This window comes from Giraffa tippelskirchi, chromosome 13 (assembly GCF_054371585.1).
Source record: "Giraffa tippelskirchi isolate mGirTip1 chromosome 13, T2T-mGirTip1v1.2.pri, whole genome shotgun sequence".
NCBI classification, from domain to species: domain Eukaryota; kingdom Metazoa; phylum Chordata; class Mammalia; order Artiodactyla; family Giraffidae; genus Giraffa; species Giraffa tippelskirchi.
The window spans coordinates 119783610-119800098 of NC_137287.1; the positions used below are offsets into that span (position 1 = coordinate 119783610).

The 16489-nt window shown below is 41.2% G+C and overlaps 2 protein-coding genes across 7 annotated transcripts in view; both read right to left on the bottom strand.

Moving 5' to 3' along the window:
* Window positions 1–302: 302 nt before the first annotated feature.
* ADNP (activity dependent neuroprotector homeobox) overlaps window positions 303–16489 on the bottom strand; it is a 50969-nt gene continuing 34782 nt past the window's right edge. For 4 of the 5 annotated variants that reach the window (XM_081560309.1, XM_081560310.1, XM_081560312.1 and 1 more), the window contains 3 exons: window positions 9477–9589; window positions 7587–7679; window positions 303–4487 (listed from right to left, as the gene is read on the bottom strand). In XM_081560309.1, coding sequence (XP_081416435.1) covers window positions 1380–4487; window positions 7587–7679; window positions 9477–9584 — 3309 coding nt within the window. In that variant the 5' untranslated portion in view covers window positions 9585–9589 and the 3' untranslated portion in view covers window positions 303–1379. Of the gene's footprint in view, window positions 5749–7586; window positions 7680–9476; window positions 9590–16489 lie in introns of those variants that run through there. The other variant, XM_081560313.1, reaches the window with a different exon arrangement.
* Window positions 9480–16489, bottom strand: part of DPM1 (dolichyl-phosphate mannosyltransferase subunit 1, catalytic) — a 42387-nt gene continuing 35377 nt past the window's right edge. For both annotated transcript variants that reach the window (XM_081560316.1, XM_081560317.1), the window contains one exon: window positions 9480–9589. Coding sequence is in view for 1 of the 2 variants with exons in the window: in XM_081560317.1 (XP_081416443.1) it covers window positions 9548–9589 (42 nt within the window). In the remaining variant the exon portion in view is untranslated. The remainder of the gene's footprint in view (window positions 9590–16489) is intronic.

Here is a 16489-nt window from a genome sequence, read left to right on the forward strand (position 1 = left end):
TTACATCTTTTATCATTGAGACATTTACATATCTAAGCAGGTTCTGATCCTTAACAACAGGGGAACTGAAAAAATTCAAGGATGTTTATTCTAGTGATTAAAAAGGTAAAAGACAAAAACCAAACCCAACCAAAGAATTTGCAACAGGAGCCTTGAAAGAAAGCCTTCTCTATGCCATTCTTGGTCTTCCACAAGTTTCCTCAGTGGCTATGGCTCCATCTCTGATGAGGAAGCCATGGCATCAACTGGTACAAGACATAATGGACACACAGGACTATAAGGGGTAATAAAGCAAGTAAGTATTTACATTAAGCACAATACAGCAATTTATTTAGATGCTTAAAATGAATACAAAGGGAAATAAAGATCACAAAATCATACATACTACAATGGTGTGTCATATATTAGATGGTGTAAATGAATACACCAGGGTGGCGTTTAACTCAAGATAAAACTAAATATCCAAAGGGCAGCTCTCATTGGTCTGCTGTTTCAACACAACACTCTTCCATACAGATCTAAGAGGTGTCAAAATTAGTAGCTGCAAAGTCAATTCTTGCCTGTGATTTTCAGCTTAAAAGATTTCAGAAAACATCTGAAATACCAGTTTTTGTTTTTGTCAGCTGTAATGTCAAGGATATTCAGAACAAGAAAAATTCTATAATACAAGAGAGTCCAGATATATATCTTATGTGGCTGGCCTCTGTCGCGAGATTGTACAAGGTTATGTGCAAAAACTAAGTCTGTCCCGAAGTCCACACTAGCGTAGTTTCAGGCTTTTGCTAGGTCAACTAGATACAGCGTTTATTACACAGCAAGGGCAACACTAAAAAAAGAAACGCGTCTATGATGGGTACACAATAACAATATCGTAAGCATCACTTGAATAGGTCTAAAAGACTGTACAAATATACATTTCAACTATTCAGAATGAATACATGAAAAAAAATTGATTTCCCCGAAGTCTACTGTACACATTGGACTGGTAGCGTGTGTGTTGGCCCTATACTACCATTTTAATCAGGAGAACGCTCCTCAAGGACGTCCAACCAGACATTGTTCTACAGAGGGAAAGAAAGGTTGAGAAGGCAGATAAAACAAACCTCTGCTTTTTCTCGTGTGCGTTCATGAGCCACCAGCTTATTGGTTTTTCACATTTAGTTACTGTGTCTGTCACAGAGCATTCTAAAGATCAGCCAATCATGTGTCACAGACTTAGAAATAACCACTGGGACTGGAGTGGCCACATGTCCCCACCGCCTGATGAGCCGGCACTCAAAAGGCAGTACCAGTCAGAACACAGCTTTGCAGTCGTAACCGAAAGGAGAACAGAGTCTCAGGCTGCAGGCATCTGTCCCCAAGGCCAGAGAGGCCGGCCCTTAAGCCTGCTGGCTGCTCAGTTTAACCCCCGTCAAGCTGCCGTGCATGGGTTCAGCCACCCCATCAGTCATGTTGTCAAACTGCTCCCCGTCCTCACTGTCAATTGTGCTATTCTGCCACTCAATCTGTGGGCTGGATAAGCGCTCATCATTCTCAGTTGCATTCTTCCACTGTGACTGGTCCTTGGACCAAAACCCTTCAACTTTTCCATAGGAACTATTCTTCCACTTCAACTGCTCTCTGTCACCTTGCATGGTAGCCTTTTTTTTGGCAGCTGGCTTACTGCTCCTTGCATCTTCACTCTGGGAAGACTCATCGGACCAGGTTCCTGTTTTCATCTCACACGTGTTGTCCTCAAAGTCTGACACTTGTTGGGAACCAGGGCCGCTCTCAGACGGAGAAGCACCATCTTTCCACTCGACAACATCATCTTGGTCAACCTCACTATCAGAGGCATCAGGCATTAGCTTGGCTGGCTCCTCAGTCAAATGAACAGTTTCATATTTTGAACCATCCTCTTCTTTTTGGTCTAGCTTCTCAGATTCTAAAGCATCTTCAGAAATTACCTTCGGTATGTGTTCCTCTGGGTTATCATTAGGGATTTTAGGCTCAACTTCAAAAACAGGATCAAAGGGGCTATCACTTCCATTGGATTCTTCCTCCAAATTTTCAAAACTGTCTGAGGAACTGTCATCTTCCTTTCCAAGATTGAGCTTTTTGTCCGCTGTTTTACTAGCGTTGACTCTGGAATCCTTCTCATCATGATTTTCAAATAGCCACTCAGCATCAAAATCCATCTCGTGCTTAACTTTGTTTAACTCTTTCATGTTGAAGCCCAGCAACACACCAGGCTTGTACTTTTCACAGTCTCGGACACACTTCTTCCTCTTGTTACTAAAATGGGAAGCAATGTCACTCTTCCACAACCATAAGCTTGCCGCCAGCTTCTCAATTTCTCTCCTGGTGGGATAGGGTTGTTTGTTGAAATATTTTGTTAGGAAGCTTTTCCTGGCTTCATAGGAATCATCTTCATGACCCTTAGGGTCTAAAGCTAAAACAACAGGCTCCTCAGGCTTCTCTTCAAAGAAGCCGGGTGAATCACTATCTTCATCTAACTTTCGCTTCTTCAGCATGGGAAACTCCATTTGCTCGTAAGTGCGTTTCACGGGTGCCAGGCCTGGAGACTGGTTAAGCCGCGAGGGTGCGTTTGTCTTGTCTTGGCCGTTCTGGGTCTTTCCGACGCCCCTGCAGTGGACCAGATGCAGCGTGATGGTCGAGGCGGTCATGTTGCTGGTATACACGCCAAGGCAGTGGATGCACTTGTAGGTGAGCTTTTTCTCCACCGGATGGACCGTCTGGATCACCTGGTGCCTCTCTCGTAAGTGATGTGCAAGCGCGTCGGATATGGGTCCTTTGAGGATTGAAAAGCAAAGAGGGCAAAGGGTTTTCCCGACATCTTTTTTATAGGGCACTGCAGCTTGAGGTGAGCTTTTAACAGGTATATCTGCCTTTTCTTGCACTTTTGGCTGTGGCTTTGGAGGGATGGGTGGGTTATTTTGGGCATGGTAAGCAACAGACTCAGCGGGAGCATCCCTCAGGTTATACGTGGTTACAAGGAGATGGATGTTAGTGTGACTACCCTGCTGCAATGTCAAATCAAAACTCAGAGTAGAATCTGTTTTAGGTCCCATCTCTTCGTCCACATGAACCATCCGCATGTGAGCCGCCATCTTTTCCACGTCATTGAAGGTTGACCGGCAATACGGACACGACAGACCATGAATTAGCATATGGTTGAGCAGAGTGTCTGTGGGCAAATAGCGATTACAGTAGAGGCATTTGCTAGTGAAATTGTGTATTTTCATAATGTAGTTGGCAACTGCTGGGACTTTCTCAGCTTTATGTTCTTTTTCGAAGTGCACACTATATACATTTTCAGGAAAAAGCTCGTTACAGATTGTACATATTTTCCACTTCTGAGTTGAGGAAGTATTGGGTGGTGGAGGGCCAGTGGCAGCTGCAGTTGGCTTGGAGCTGGACTGACCTAATACTCTGGATGCCTGTGATTGGGAGAGGGAAGGAGACTTTAACTGGCCTGAAGAGAGAGACGGGGCATTTGGAGACTGCAGTGAATATCTTGCTGGCGCCTGGGTCCTCTGCTCTGACCCAAGACCATAAGATCTTCCATTTCCACTTGGAAGTAACTGCTTCACAGACTGAGACTGTTGAGGGATGGAAACCGGTGCGTTACCACCTAGCCCCAGTCTCACTGACTGACCAACGCCATAGCCCTGGCCTACAGATTTGACTCCATAGTTGTTCTGCTGTAGGTGAACACTGGACATCATGTTGACACCTGTGGAATTTAAGTTAGGCTTTGGTATTGAGAGTCGATTCACCATCTGCTGTGATGGCAAAGACCGTACGTTTCCAGAAGCAAGGGAACCAATTCTTGATTGGAGTCCCATGCCCTTCTTCTCTTGAGGTTTGGGAGCAATTAGCATCAAGGGTTTGGATCGGGGAACCACCACATTTGTGTGACCAATCATGGCAGTGACCTGATAGCCAATGCGTTCGTGGTCTTCAATGACATGTTGTACCAAAGCTTCGTAAGACTTTGGCATAAAAAGGCATCGCTTGCAGTGAATACTACTTTCCTCCCGGGCATTTGTGCCTAAGGGGACTGCACCATTGAGTGATTTTTCTCCTGCCTTTGCTATGTAAGGTGCTGCCACATGCTGAAAATGTTCCCTGTAAATGTGCTTCCTAACTATTTCATAAAGAGGATCTCGGTAAGTGCACTTCTTACAGTAATAAACAGCTTGCTCTACACTGTCAGCCTGCTTAGGTTTAAGGCCATCACTTTTGCTTTTATCTTTGAAAGTGCTGAGGCTGCTACTTGGTGCGCTGGCGTTTGGAGCATGAAATATTTTAATGTGTGTTTCCAAAGTCTTTTTGTCTGCATTGAACGTACAGTAGGGGCAATTAAGGAGAATCCTATTTTCAAAGTCTTCACTATGGACATTCCGGAAATGACTTTTGTAGGCAGAGAAAAATTTTGAAGAAAACGGGCAAGCGCTGCAGCAAAAAGGTTTTGTCCGATAGTCCTAAAGAAAAGACAAAAACTGGAATCAGAATGCCATTTCAGATAAGCATTAACAGGTTCTAGATTTTTTCCCCCAAGATAGTCTTGAAGAGACGCTGCTATTTTTAGAACTGAAACTGTAATACATTGATCTGAGTAAAACTTCCTTTTGCAAAATGCATAATTTATAAAACATTAGGTTGGTGCAAAGGTAATTGCGGTTTTGGACTGAATTTTAAATCATTATAACTAGGCTCAAACACATTTTTATAAATCAAAATAGGAACCATGACAATCAACACATTTTTGCCAATGAGAAATAAGTTTGTTTATTCCTGTAGCATGGTAAAAATCTGTGCTCAGGATTCAACAAACTCTTGGAAAGCAATTTCTGCCTCCTGCTGGTTGTGGAAGCGTTTTCCCTGCAAAAAGCTGTCAAGATGCTTGAAGAAGTGGTACTTGGCTGGCAGGAGTTCAGGTGAAGGTGGCGGATGAGGCGACACTCCTGACGTGCTTCGCTTCCGAGCCGCTGGCTGTGCCGCACGCGGCTGGGTGCGGTTGTGCATGAGGACGGGGCCCTTTCTGTTGACCAACGCGGCTGCAGGCAGGCGAGCTTTTGCTGCGTCTCATCGATTTGCTGAGTATACTTCTCAGATGTAGTGGTTTCATCAGGATTGAGAGAGCTACAGTGGCTCAGACAAGCAGCAGCCCGCCAAGTGTGACCATGTCCCTTTTCAGTGCCAGTACGGCTCTGGGGAATGCTCTGGAGCCTCCTCTCGGTCTAACCACTGAGCTGGGTGTCGCCGTTTGTCATATAAAACCCACTTCTTGTTCATGTCACAGTCCCAGAGAGACATGGGTCATTGTTGCTTCGTAGAATAAGAGAAGACACTTCAAAACGACTTTTTTTTAAAATTTTCGGTTAGCTTATTATGAGACACCCGCTTAGCGCGTTTTTTCACTTTTTCAATTTGCTTCAAACGCCGAACAAGGGTAGAATAGGCAACGTTCAGTTCTTTGGCGACTTCTCATGTAGTAAGATCAGCTGCGATGATGGCTCTCACTCGGTCATTGTCCACTTCTGATGAGGGACCCTACATTCCTCATCAAGGCTCTCGTCTCCTTTGCAGAGCTCCTTGAACCGCCACCACACGCACGTTCATCAGCGGCTCCTGGGCCAGACGCACTGCGCTGCTAGCTGTTTCCGCTGCTTTACAACCCACTTTGAACACGGATAAGAGAATCACTCGAATCTGCTTTTTGTCTAACATCATTTCCATAGTCTAAAATAAATATAAACAGCAAGTAATAAGTCATTCACAAAAAACATCAAGTGAGACACGTGCATTAAAATGTATTATGTTATACATTTAACTATATTTATTTCAGTGTATTCCAATAGCACAGGTAAATTTCAACAATGCAAAAACCGCAATTACTTTTGTAGCAACCTAATATAAACTCAAATGAAAAAGCTGTTGTAAACTAATAAACACTTATTTTGGTGTTACAAATAAAAACCCCATTCAGAATTCTTCCTCAGTGTTTTTAGAAAAGAAGAATCACATTTGCTCACTGGTTTAGAGAAACCCAAAGACAAATGGCTTCAAGATGAACATTTTATAGTTAGAAAGGACAAAGAATAAGCTAGGTGAAATCACTACAATTACTCTGTAAGTACAGCTGTTAAGTTGCCGAAGGTTTCAGATTCACTATACACTAAAACTCAGGGCCCAGAGTGTTCTAGTGCAATTAGGCAATACGACATAAAGACACACCTTTGATCCTTTCCATCATGGAAAAATTTTCACAGAAAAAAAAGGGCACATTTTCAAAAATCTCAAACATTCCCCCCCTCTGATCTAAGTAGAGTGTAGTATTCGGATTTCACTGAGATCAAAAAAACCACTGATCTGAAAAGTCAGCTTTCTTCTGTAAGCCATGCTGTTCCTTCTTCTCAAGCAAGAGCAGCTTCAAAAGAAGTAATGAAGTGACAGCTGCTCTGATTCAAATTAAGAAATTAAATAAAAATTCCTACAGAATGTGAGGAATGCAGAACGTTAAAAAGCCAATAAGCACTTCAGAATTTACTAGTATCAAAGAGCAACTTACAGAAACAAGTTCATTAACATCTGTGCAGTCGGTCCTCTGATGACAGGGGAAACACAAGTTCGGTGAGAGGTGATCTTTCTTCCTCATAAAAAATCTACCTTGTTTCAGACACTGGTCACAACGAACATGAAACACTGTGCTTTTCCTTCTTTAGTATTGGTAAAACTGAATTAACTAAGTGATGTGTCCTACTGGAAGGCTCTCCTATTTTAAGGCTGCTGGTTAATACCCTCTCCCGGGTTATTAATAAGAAAAGAACCAGGTGACATCCCGTTTCTGAGGTGGAGTTTAAAAGTACTGACTCCCTGCTACGGAAGTTCCAGCGGATGAACAGATACATCAATAATGGTCCAGTTTGCCTGGACAGCCACCCCTCCCGTGGGAAAGGGCATGCCGCCCACGGCCCGACCTGTGTCGTAACGTCACCTATTGTTACCTGTTGGCGCTGCTGCCGCCTTTGAGTCCCTAATACTGCTTTTAACTCCAATCAGTAACAATTAAGCCACCCAGCTCTCCCATCCTACAGAACCACCTACCCCACACCCCAAGTGCCGGCTCAGACTACCCTGCAGAGGCGGGGTGACGATACAGACGAGTAAGAAAACTTAAATGCAAGAAAGAGTCCCATCTTCCCCTCTACAGAAAAAACAAAGACTGCAACACAGAAAAATGATGGATACCCGATAAACTGAACACTGGAATGAACATTTTACAATCAGAAAAAACAGAATACTTCTGGCAGGGTTAGGGGAGGAGAGGGGAATTCTGGTATACACTGCGCATCACAACTTTTAAGTAACAAACTTTCCTATTCCTCTTACATAGAGTTTTAGGACAATGAAAAAAAACAGACCAAAGTTCTTCATATTTTTCTCTCTTAGGAAAATATGAAATAATAAATTTTTAACACTTTTCACATTAGGTTGTCTACAAATAATGCAACACTATGAAAGATCTAGAACTGAAAAGGGAAAATGCTGCCTTTTGGGCAAGTCTCCTTGCAACTTACCTGGTTTTTTGTAAGCGAAGGGTCCCACAGTCCTACATCCTCCCATGTAGTGTTTTTCAAATAAAAGTCATTAGGTTCAAACTGTTTAAAGTCCTAGAAAACAGTGAAAGAAGTTTCAAAAACATGGTATTAATTCTAGCCCAACTTGATATATAAGCCCTGTCTCTTACTAGGGTTGGGGAGATGCACAGGAAAGTCAACCCCACCCAGAACTAGACTAGGAGTCGTACGGTTCTTAGGAAATACAAAAGGGCACGTGGCTGTGATAGTGAACATTGTGTATCGACTACACATGCCCCTCGTGGCCACCAGGCTTCCAAAGAAACCACTGCAAGTTCTAGTTAAGTAAAAAATTAAGCCATGTATTGATACCAAAGCACTCTTCTTAAGAGTTGTAACTCATCAGCTGTAATATTAGAACAGAGTGTAAGACAGCAACATTCACTCAGTCTCAGTACTACAGATGTGCTATTCTGGTTCTGTGCAAGAAAAATGTTCTATGGAGATGGGGGTGGGGTGGGATTGGACTAGAAGGAAAACTCAGGATTTCTGAACCCCAAAAGGAGAACAGCTACTCAGAGAAAGCATGTGGTATTATGTTAAATTACTCTTGCGTAAAAATTTGATGCCCCACCCCCAACCTTGAGATAGGAATATAAAAAGTTTTATGGTAAAATTCCTCTTGTTCCCAAAAGGTTCACAGTTCAGTGTGGAATATCAAGTATCCATAAATATATTCCAGAGTACGTAGTGGGTGTAATAGGGATGAACAAATCAAATGTAGGATAGGAAAAGTACCTTTAATATTTACACTATTTATTCTTGTGAAGATCACCCCACTGCATGGGAAGTAAATGGACTATCTCCTCAGGTAGATCTACCTGCACATGAAGTACTGGAGCGGGTGTGGAGTGAACTCCCACACCGGGGATGACATAGCTAGAGAATCCAACTCTGAGAAGCTTTGGTCCTCATGATACGCCCCTAGAGCAGGTAAGGGAACCAGGAAAAGAAAACCTGTCGCATGAAGGAAACTGCTTTTTTATTTTCAATTTCTTCCAAACATTTACCAAGTGCCTGTTATGTGCCCAGCACTGTGCTAGGTGCTGAGGACACACAGATGGACAAGGTAGTTACAGTCCCTGACCAGCTGGAACTTAAAAGGCTAGTGGGAAAAACAGCTTTAAACATTTCTTTCCAATCAGAGGTTTCTGATCCACTAACCACAAGATCATAGTAATGAGATCTAGAAGAGGAGACCACTGCACTGGTTATCCCACAGGGCTGGTAGAAAGTTCACAGAATAAAAGGCGAGAAAAACAGTTTGTAAAGTCCAAACTGTTACCGAGGGAAAGACAATAGTCTATGATGGGTCAAAAGGGCCAACAAACGCTCAAATCCCAAGGAAAAAGACAACAAGCACCCCAACTACTACGCCTCAACAATCAGAAGGTCAACCAAAACGTTCAGGCATATCAGAATGAGAACAGGCTCTGGAGTCCCACAGACAGACCTGCCACATGTCCAGCTGTGAGGTGGACCTAGTTCTTTACTGGTTCTTCGTCTGTATATTTGAGATAAGAATTCCTATATCCCCCTAGGGGCTGTTTTAAAGGATTTGAATTTAGAGACCATTTTAAAGCACCTAGCAGAAAACGTCCGACATGGTACGTTCTCAGTGGTAACTGATTTTGCTTCAGGATGCAAAGATGAAAAAGCCCACTTTAGGGAGAAGGGAACAAGTTAGGCTAAATGAGAAAGTTCTAGCAAAGCTAGTGCTGCAGTTAAATTTCAGAATCGCATCTAAAAATTAACGATCCTGGCCACTGACACAAAGTAATGGAGCAGAAGCTGAGTTGTGTGAAAATTAAAAAATGACATGCTACTTACTTCTATGTGTTCTTTACAGTATTCCAACCCAATGTCACTAAGTATTTTTTTCACAGTTTTCCGGGCTTTTCTTAAACTGCCAAGATTGTTGACAGGAAGTTGGAACATAGTTTCTATTGGAAAAAAAAATTTAAGTCAAGTCAAAACACGAACAACTTGCAATATTTACTAATTCCACTGATGGTAGGATCACAAACCCTGGCCCAGTATGACAAAAAAAGTGAGTAGATATCCTTATCCAGTATGTTCTGAATACTTAAAAGGAAGTACTCCCTGATCTTTTCTATTTTTAACAGGACATTTTATGTTATAGATAACATGAATCCAGTGTGGCACAATTCTGATTAGACCTTTAAAAAACTAGTTTGGGATGAACTTATTTAAAGTTGAGAATCAGGACTATATCCCAACGGATTACTTTAAAATCAAATGTGAATGTTTTCCTCCTTGTGATGTCGAACCTCTGAAAACAGAAAAATGTTCACCATTTCAGCATCATTACCACATAATCTTGAGTGCCAGAGGAAGTAAGTTTGTGTTGCCTGGGAACTATCCTGCAGACTGTGATGGTATCGGGAGTTACTGCACACTACCCAGACTAGACACGAACGGCTGTGTATCCTGCCCCACAGTCAGCACCACTCCTGGACAAAGGCACTCTCTCGTGCCGTGGAGTAAGTGCTGAGATGGGGAAAGCCTAGCACTAGGCGTCAGAGCAAACGATAACTGACAGGTATCAGGGCAGCCCTTTGAAAAAGGAAAAGCTTCTGTGTGTATGAGGGAACTGAAAAATTATTTAAATGACCCAATACATTAAAGTAGAAATTTAGATCCACTTTTCCAAGTTCCTTAAAAACAATGGTTAAGAAAATAAAATAAAACTTGGGCAACTGATCATTTGTATGGCTTCCAAAGTGACCATGAATGTTTCCTACACAGCAGGGTAAAAATTTATCATTGACTTAATAATCTAAGTAAAATTTACAGGCTATAAAGTAGCTCTAAAGACCAAAACCAGGCAGAAACAAAAGCTGATACATCAGGATTTAAAATTCAGTACATGCAAATCTGGCTTTCTAATTAATAAAGGCCGTCACTCAGTAATACCACTGCCATTTGTAAACCATGATCACAAAGTCAACTAATTCAACTGCAGTAAGACAAGTTACTGCACCTCCTATTCTAAAAATCAATATTAACTATGAAAACTGGGGGGGAAGGAATCTTACCAGAACCCCCAGCAACTTCTAGAAATCCTAAATGTGGATATATTACCAGAACTTAGTATGCTGCTGCTGCTGCTGAGTCATGTCAGTCGTGTCCGACTCTGCGCGACCCCATAGACGGCAGCCCACCAGGCTCCCCCGACCCTGGGATTCTCCAGGCAAGAACACTAAAGTGGTTGCCATTTCCTTCTCCAATGCAGGAAAGTGAAAAGTGAAAGTGAAGTCGCTCAGTCGTGTCTTAGCGACCCCATGGACTGCAGCCTACCAGGCTCCTCCATGGGATTTTCTAGGCAAGAGCACCAGAGTGGGTCGCCAGTGCCTTCTCCAGAACTTAGTATACTTGAGGCCAAAAGAAGAATGTAGTTCACTGAAACTAACATCCTCAAGATGGAACTCCTAGTTATAAAGCACGACTATGGTGTCCTCTGCACACTGTGCCATCTCATTCTGCACATTATTTAGCCAATAGACTGAGAAGTCAGTTCTGGTACAAATTGATGTGCATTAAGGCCAAATTCACTATCCCTTATGGGAACTGTATTGCTAAATTGTTTTGAACCATCTTTTTGATTTAAAAAATCTGTTGCTTAATAAACTGATTAAAAAGAAAAAAAACTAGGTTCCCACAAACTAGGTCATTTAGAGAGAACCACCTGAAAGAAAAGTGTTTCAGAAATAAAGGAGGTGTTCTAGGCTAATTCTGAAGAGACCAAGCATCACAATGAATTCTGAGAAGAGACATCTTGTTTCTCCATTCATTTCATAAACTCTCCATGGGCCCAAATCCAGTTCTTTTGGAACTTCCATGTTAATCCCATTCCACTTCAGAGCAGAGACGTGACCCAAAGACAGCCCTTTCTAGTTCTCCCTGCATCCTGGAAAAGCAGCTCAACATCTCAGTAAAACAAATACAGAAAGATCTGGAAATGTCACCACATACAGAAAACATCCTGGGGAGTCAAACTGCAGCTCAGGATAAAAGAAAACCCCATTTCTTACGGAGAACACCAGTGTTCTAAGTGCCTGCCCCACAATAGCTAACAAGTTGTTTTAAGACTTCCAAGTAAGGCACACCTCACTGCTTCATGGTACTCAATGTTATCTACCTACAGCTGTGAAAGTTAGAATATGCTCATAAGGGAGCTTAGCTACAAAATCTTACATATAAAAGATGATTATTTCAGCCATAAGATAAATTTCTTCAGTTTACTTGAGTTGAATTAAACAGTCTATTATAAATAGTGGCACTGCTTACTGGAAAATGCTGTACAGAAAATGGTTATTCTACAATTAGCTAGGAGGAATCCAAGTTAAAGTTTACATTGAAAGATGAAGACTATTCTAGGTTAAGATTGTAACTGTCTTCATTAGCAGATTTCTGACATTTCTGATCATCTTGGGAATTCTACCACCTGCCCCTTTCCCTGGATGAAGGTACCCTTCACGGAGACCATCTCCAAAATTTTGTCCATCTGGAGCTAGAATAACACATCCATATGTGTTAGCATCCTCAAAAACAATCAAAACTTCCTCTAGCTTTTCACTTACTGAACAAAACACAATAAAAGCAGGTATATGGTATAGAAATACAATAATTAAAGAAGGCTCGTTCCTCCATTTCCTGTGTATATTTCTTCATTTTTTCTATGCTGACAACAAGCCAAAGAGTCTTTGAAAGAAAGTCTCCAACAACCTCTATCAGCTAATGTTAGAATTATTATGGGTGATTAGAAAAAGAACTCAAGGGCCCTATGTTTTTTATTTTTTTTCCAGCTCACTGCTTGATGTTAAGAAACAACTTCAAATCAACAGCTTCCTTTGGGGTTCACTGATGTTATCTATTTCATTCTTGTTTAAAAACATTTAAAAGACACTGGCCTCTTCTTCACCCCTTAAAAGCCTTTTGAATTAGAAACTGAATTAAAGGGCCCACACCTTCCTATTTATTCTGTTCTTAACTGGGAAGGGAGGAGGACAGAGTAAATAGGTAGTTGACTGCCTGAGGTTAAGGGGTACTCTCACTTCTGAATAGAGCTGAAAACATTTACCATCATTACTCTTAGGCAGGAAGATGTCTTACAATAACATCAAAAACTGTCTAGAAGTGGACACTGAGAGGAATGCAGAGGGATGGGCTTGCTTTCCATCTGTCCCCAGGTGGCTAACCGTTCGCATCAGCCTCCTTGCTTATCAGGATGGCCACCTTCCTCAGGTCAGCACCATTACCCTAACACCAAGGAAAGCTTCCTTTAGCCAAACCATAAACTTCTGGGCTCACAGCATAAAAATGGGGGAAATATCCAATTTAATAGAATGAAACCACTGTTCATCTGTTCATCAATCATTTTGGGAGCAGTTTACCCATGAATGTGCTAAAAATCGAAAGATGAACAGGATACAGTTCTTCCCCTTCAATATGGCTTCTCGGGTATACAGCAGGCACTGGGTCACTGGAGTAAAGGAGAGACTCGCTCCCCTCTCTGCCCAACTTCCTCTTGGAACCATCAGAGCAGAGAGTATGTGACTCTGGTTAACCAATTAGTGCTCTCTCTGTAGACTCTGATGAGTACCGACTTCGACATGTGCCCCGAACAGGGCTAACAGTGAGCATGAGAAAAGCACAGAACAGAAAATTCTCCTGCTGCTGCTGCTGCTACTCAACCCAGCTGTGCCTGAAAGACAGCCCTCTTGATGTCACCATTCCTCCCCCAAACTTTTCATAAACAAGAATAAGCACACCATCACTTTTGCTTAAGTTTTGGTTCGTGCTGCTTGCAACCAAAAGTCCTGGTAGTGGGAAATAGAAGAGGAAGTGAGTAAGTAAGAGGGAAGATTGGGCATTTTATGCATAATAATTACATTTGTGAGTTGGGAGTAGTAGGAAAAACAGGGATTTGTCAGGAAGATACAATTATTCTGAAAGAGGCATCGGCCCCTAGTTTAAATTAAAAACAAAAACACTTTATGGGAAGAGTGAAACACTTTGTAAATTCTGAAAGATTTTGGGAAAGGCTCAAACCCATTAATAATGGAGTTAACATTTCTAAGTGTTTTATTAACTGAAGTTAAGCAAATTTTGGTTAAGCATATGCCATCTGATGAACTACACTTAAATCTTCAATTTTTGAGAATGATTTAAATTCACTATTGAATAATTCAGCCATACTCCGCCTTATCAATCTCTGCAAAATATACCCACATCTACTGATTAGGGCCAAAACACTCAAGTTTTACTAATAATCCTGGCCAAATTCTCACTCAGAAAGTAATTCCTTCCTCAGAAAGCAGGAGTCAGATGATTGAAATGAAAATGTGAGATGTGCAGCCATAGGGTACAGATGACTTGAAACCATATGAATTACAACTATACATAAGACTGATCAAATGCATGAACCTCTTATCTCAAAAGCAAAACTACTCCTTTACACCAACTACAGAGAGACAAGTAAGAGCAGGAGGAGCCTGTCTCATGAGGAGATACCTAAAGGTCAGATCTTGACAGAAGGGTGATGATACATCAATGACTGTGACCTTTATTTAGGCAAAGAGGTCATTAACTGACAAACATAATAATAATCATTTCAGAAACGTGCTCTGCCAAAAGGCTTAAATCTTGTCATGTGCTGGACTCAGGCTCATCTGGGTCAAGAACATGGAGAGGAACCCAACAGATGACAGTACTAGTTCAGGAGGCTGAAGGCAAGATTTGCAGGACCTAACGCACCAACAGTCAACAGGGCTTGTCTGTATATTGCAGTCCCTCAGCAAAGACACCGTATCAAGGATAGCATCATTTACTCCCTGTTTTTAGGAGAAAAGCACTGATAATTGCACCATCAAAGTAAAAACAACAAAAAGAACTCCCATAAAACCCAATGTTAAACCTCTGACTAGGCATACATAATCGAGTCAGGAAAGAAAAAAAAAAAAAAGCCTCCAAATCAAACTTCTACAGATTATAGTTTAAATAACTGCAAGTATGGATCTAGTACAGCATTTTCCAGTATACAAATTCTTCATATCTTTATGTGCATTCTTACATGTTTCAAGTTGCTAATAAAAATATATGGTGCTAATTTAACAGGCCAGAAAATACAGAAGTAAATACAGTAGTGTGTTCTGGTTTCCAGTACCTGCAGGCATAACTCTGTTACTTTATATGTGGGAACTGAAATCTGAACGTATACTAAAATGACAACTACTGTATCAGTTATACTAGTGAATGCAAATCTACAATTTTTATGGAAAAAAACATTTGTAACACTGTATTGAGAGGCAGACCAGACCAGGTTTTTCATAAAACCTGAACATAAGTTGCCTAGTCTAAGCCAGTGGTTTCCACTGCCCCCGCCTGACCTTAAAGGGGTGAAATCCGTGTTTTTAAAGAAATCTTAGTTGAAATATGAAAAGGATAAAAAGTGGAGAGAGGGGCTCAGGTTGATGGAAAGGGGAAGAAGGAAAACTTCTCCAAGTCTCTCCTTGAAATAGTTACTTGTCTAAACTAAGCTCAAAATGCAAATTTATGCCAAGGTCACCCAAAGCATTAAATCTGATGGCTAGAGCAGAATTTCAATGGTTTACCGAAAATCTCCCCTGAATAAAATTAGAGTCTTATCAGAATATGGTTATAGGAAGCCCACAGTAAGCCTAAGAATTAGGACACCATTTATACTCTTCTGTTTTTTAAACATTTCTACATTAAAGCTGTAAAAACAAACAAACAAAAAACCACCTCTCTGGAAACATCTTTTTGGTAGGGAGTGGGGGAGAATCAAAGGCCAGAAATGATGCCATTACTAGTGAAGAAAAAAAGGCAGTGATATATTCTAAGTTAATAAAAAAATCAGGAAGACATTCAAATACATACTACAATATATACTACATTCAAATATACCACAATATAAACAATTTCAGTTCTGGTACATCATCAACCCAAATTAATATATAAGAAATTCAGATCCTAAATACTTAAAACAATATTCCACTTAATGTTGGTGCAAGTATTTACATAACCCACACTGGTGTTTTAAGTCAGTATTTGAAATGTCTTTAAACCACTGATCTAACTAAAAATATTAAGTTACGCTATTTCCTACGAGGAGCAGGCATTTGAAGAGTCACAGGAAGAGAATTAAAGCACCAGTTATTCCACTGCCACCCATGATGGCACTTAAAGAAACTACTCCGGCAGAAGGACAAGTTCATTCCCGTATTTCTGTCACCCCTCAGCAACATATTTAATACTGTAAATATCACTCACTGAGTAAAAGTGTGGTCACTATAAAACACTTTCTTTTTATAACCAATTCAGTGTTTATCTTTCCTGACTATTCTGGGATCCGAAGTGGTGAACACAGACACCTTACATGCTTTTCAGGATGTCACTAGCCTTACATAAGTTAAACCAGATGTAAAATACTTGTATTTTAAGAAAATGAACCTTGTAAAGCCTTTCTAACAACCCTCTGATGAGTAAACACATTGGGATCCTAGAGCCTACATTCAGTCTGGAAGCAATCACCCTACTCAATCTTTTCCTAAAACACAGTCCCGAACAGAAGCAGCTTATCTTTCAATTTCCTATAACTGTGGGCAAAAGACCTTCCAGATGCCACAGGCCCTTCACATAAAAGGCAGCTGGGTCTCCTCCTTTTCCTCTCTTCCTCAATCCCAAACACCACACAGTAAGTAACTGACTATCCAGGAATAGAACACTACTCTGGATTAGCGGGTAAACTGTGCAGCACAACAGAAGTTTCGTTTTCCTTCTCACCAGAAAATGTTCAG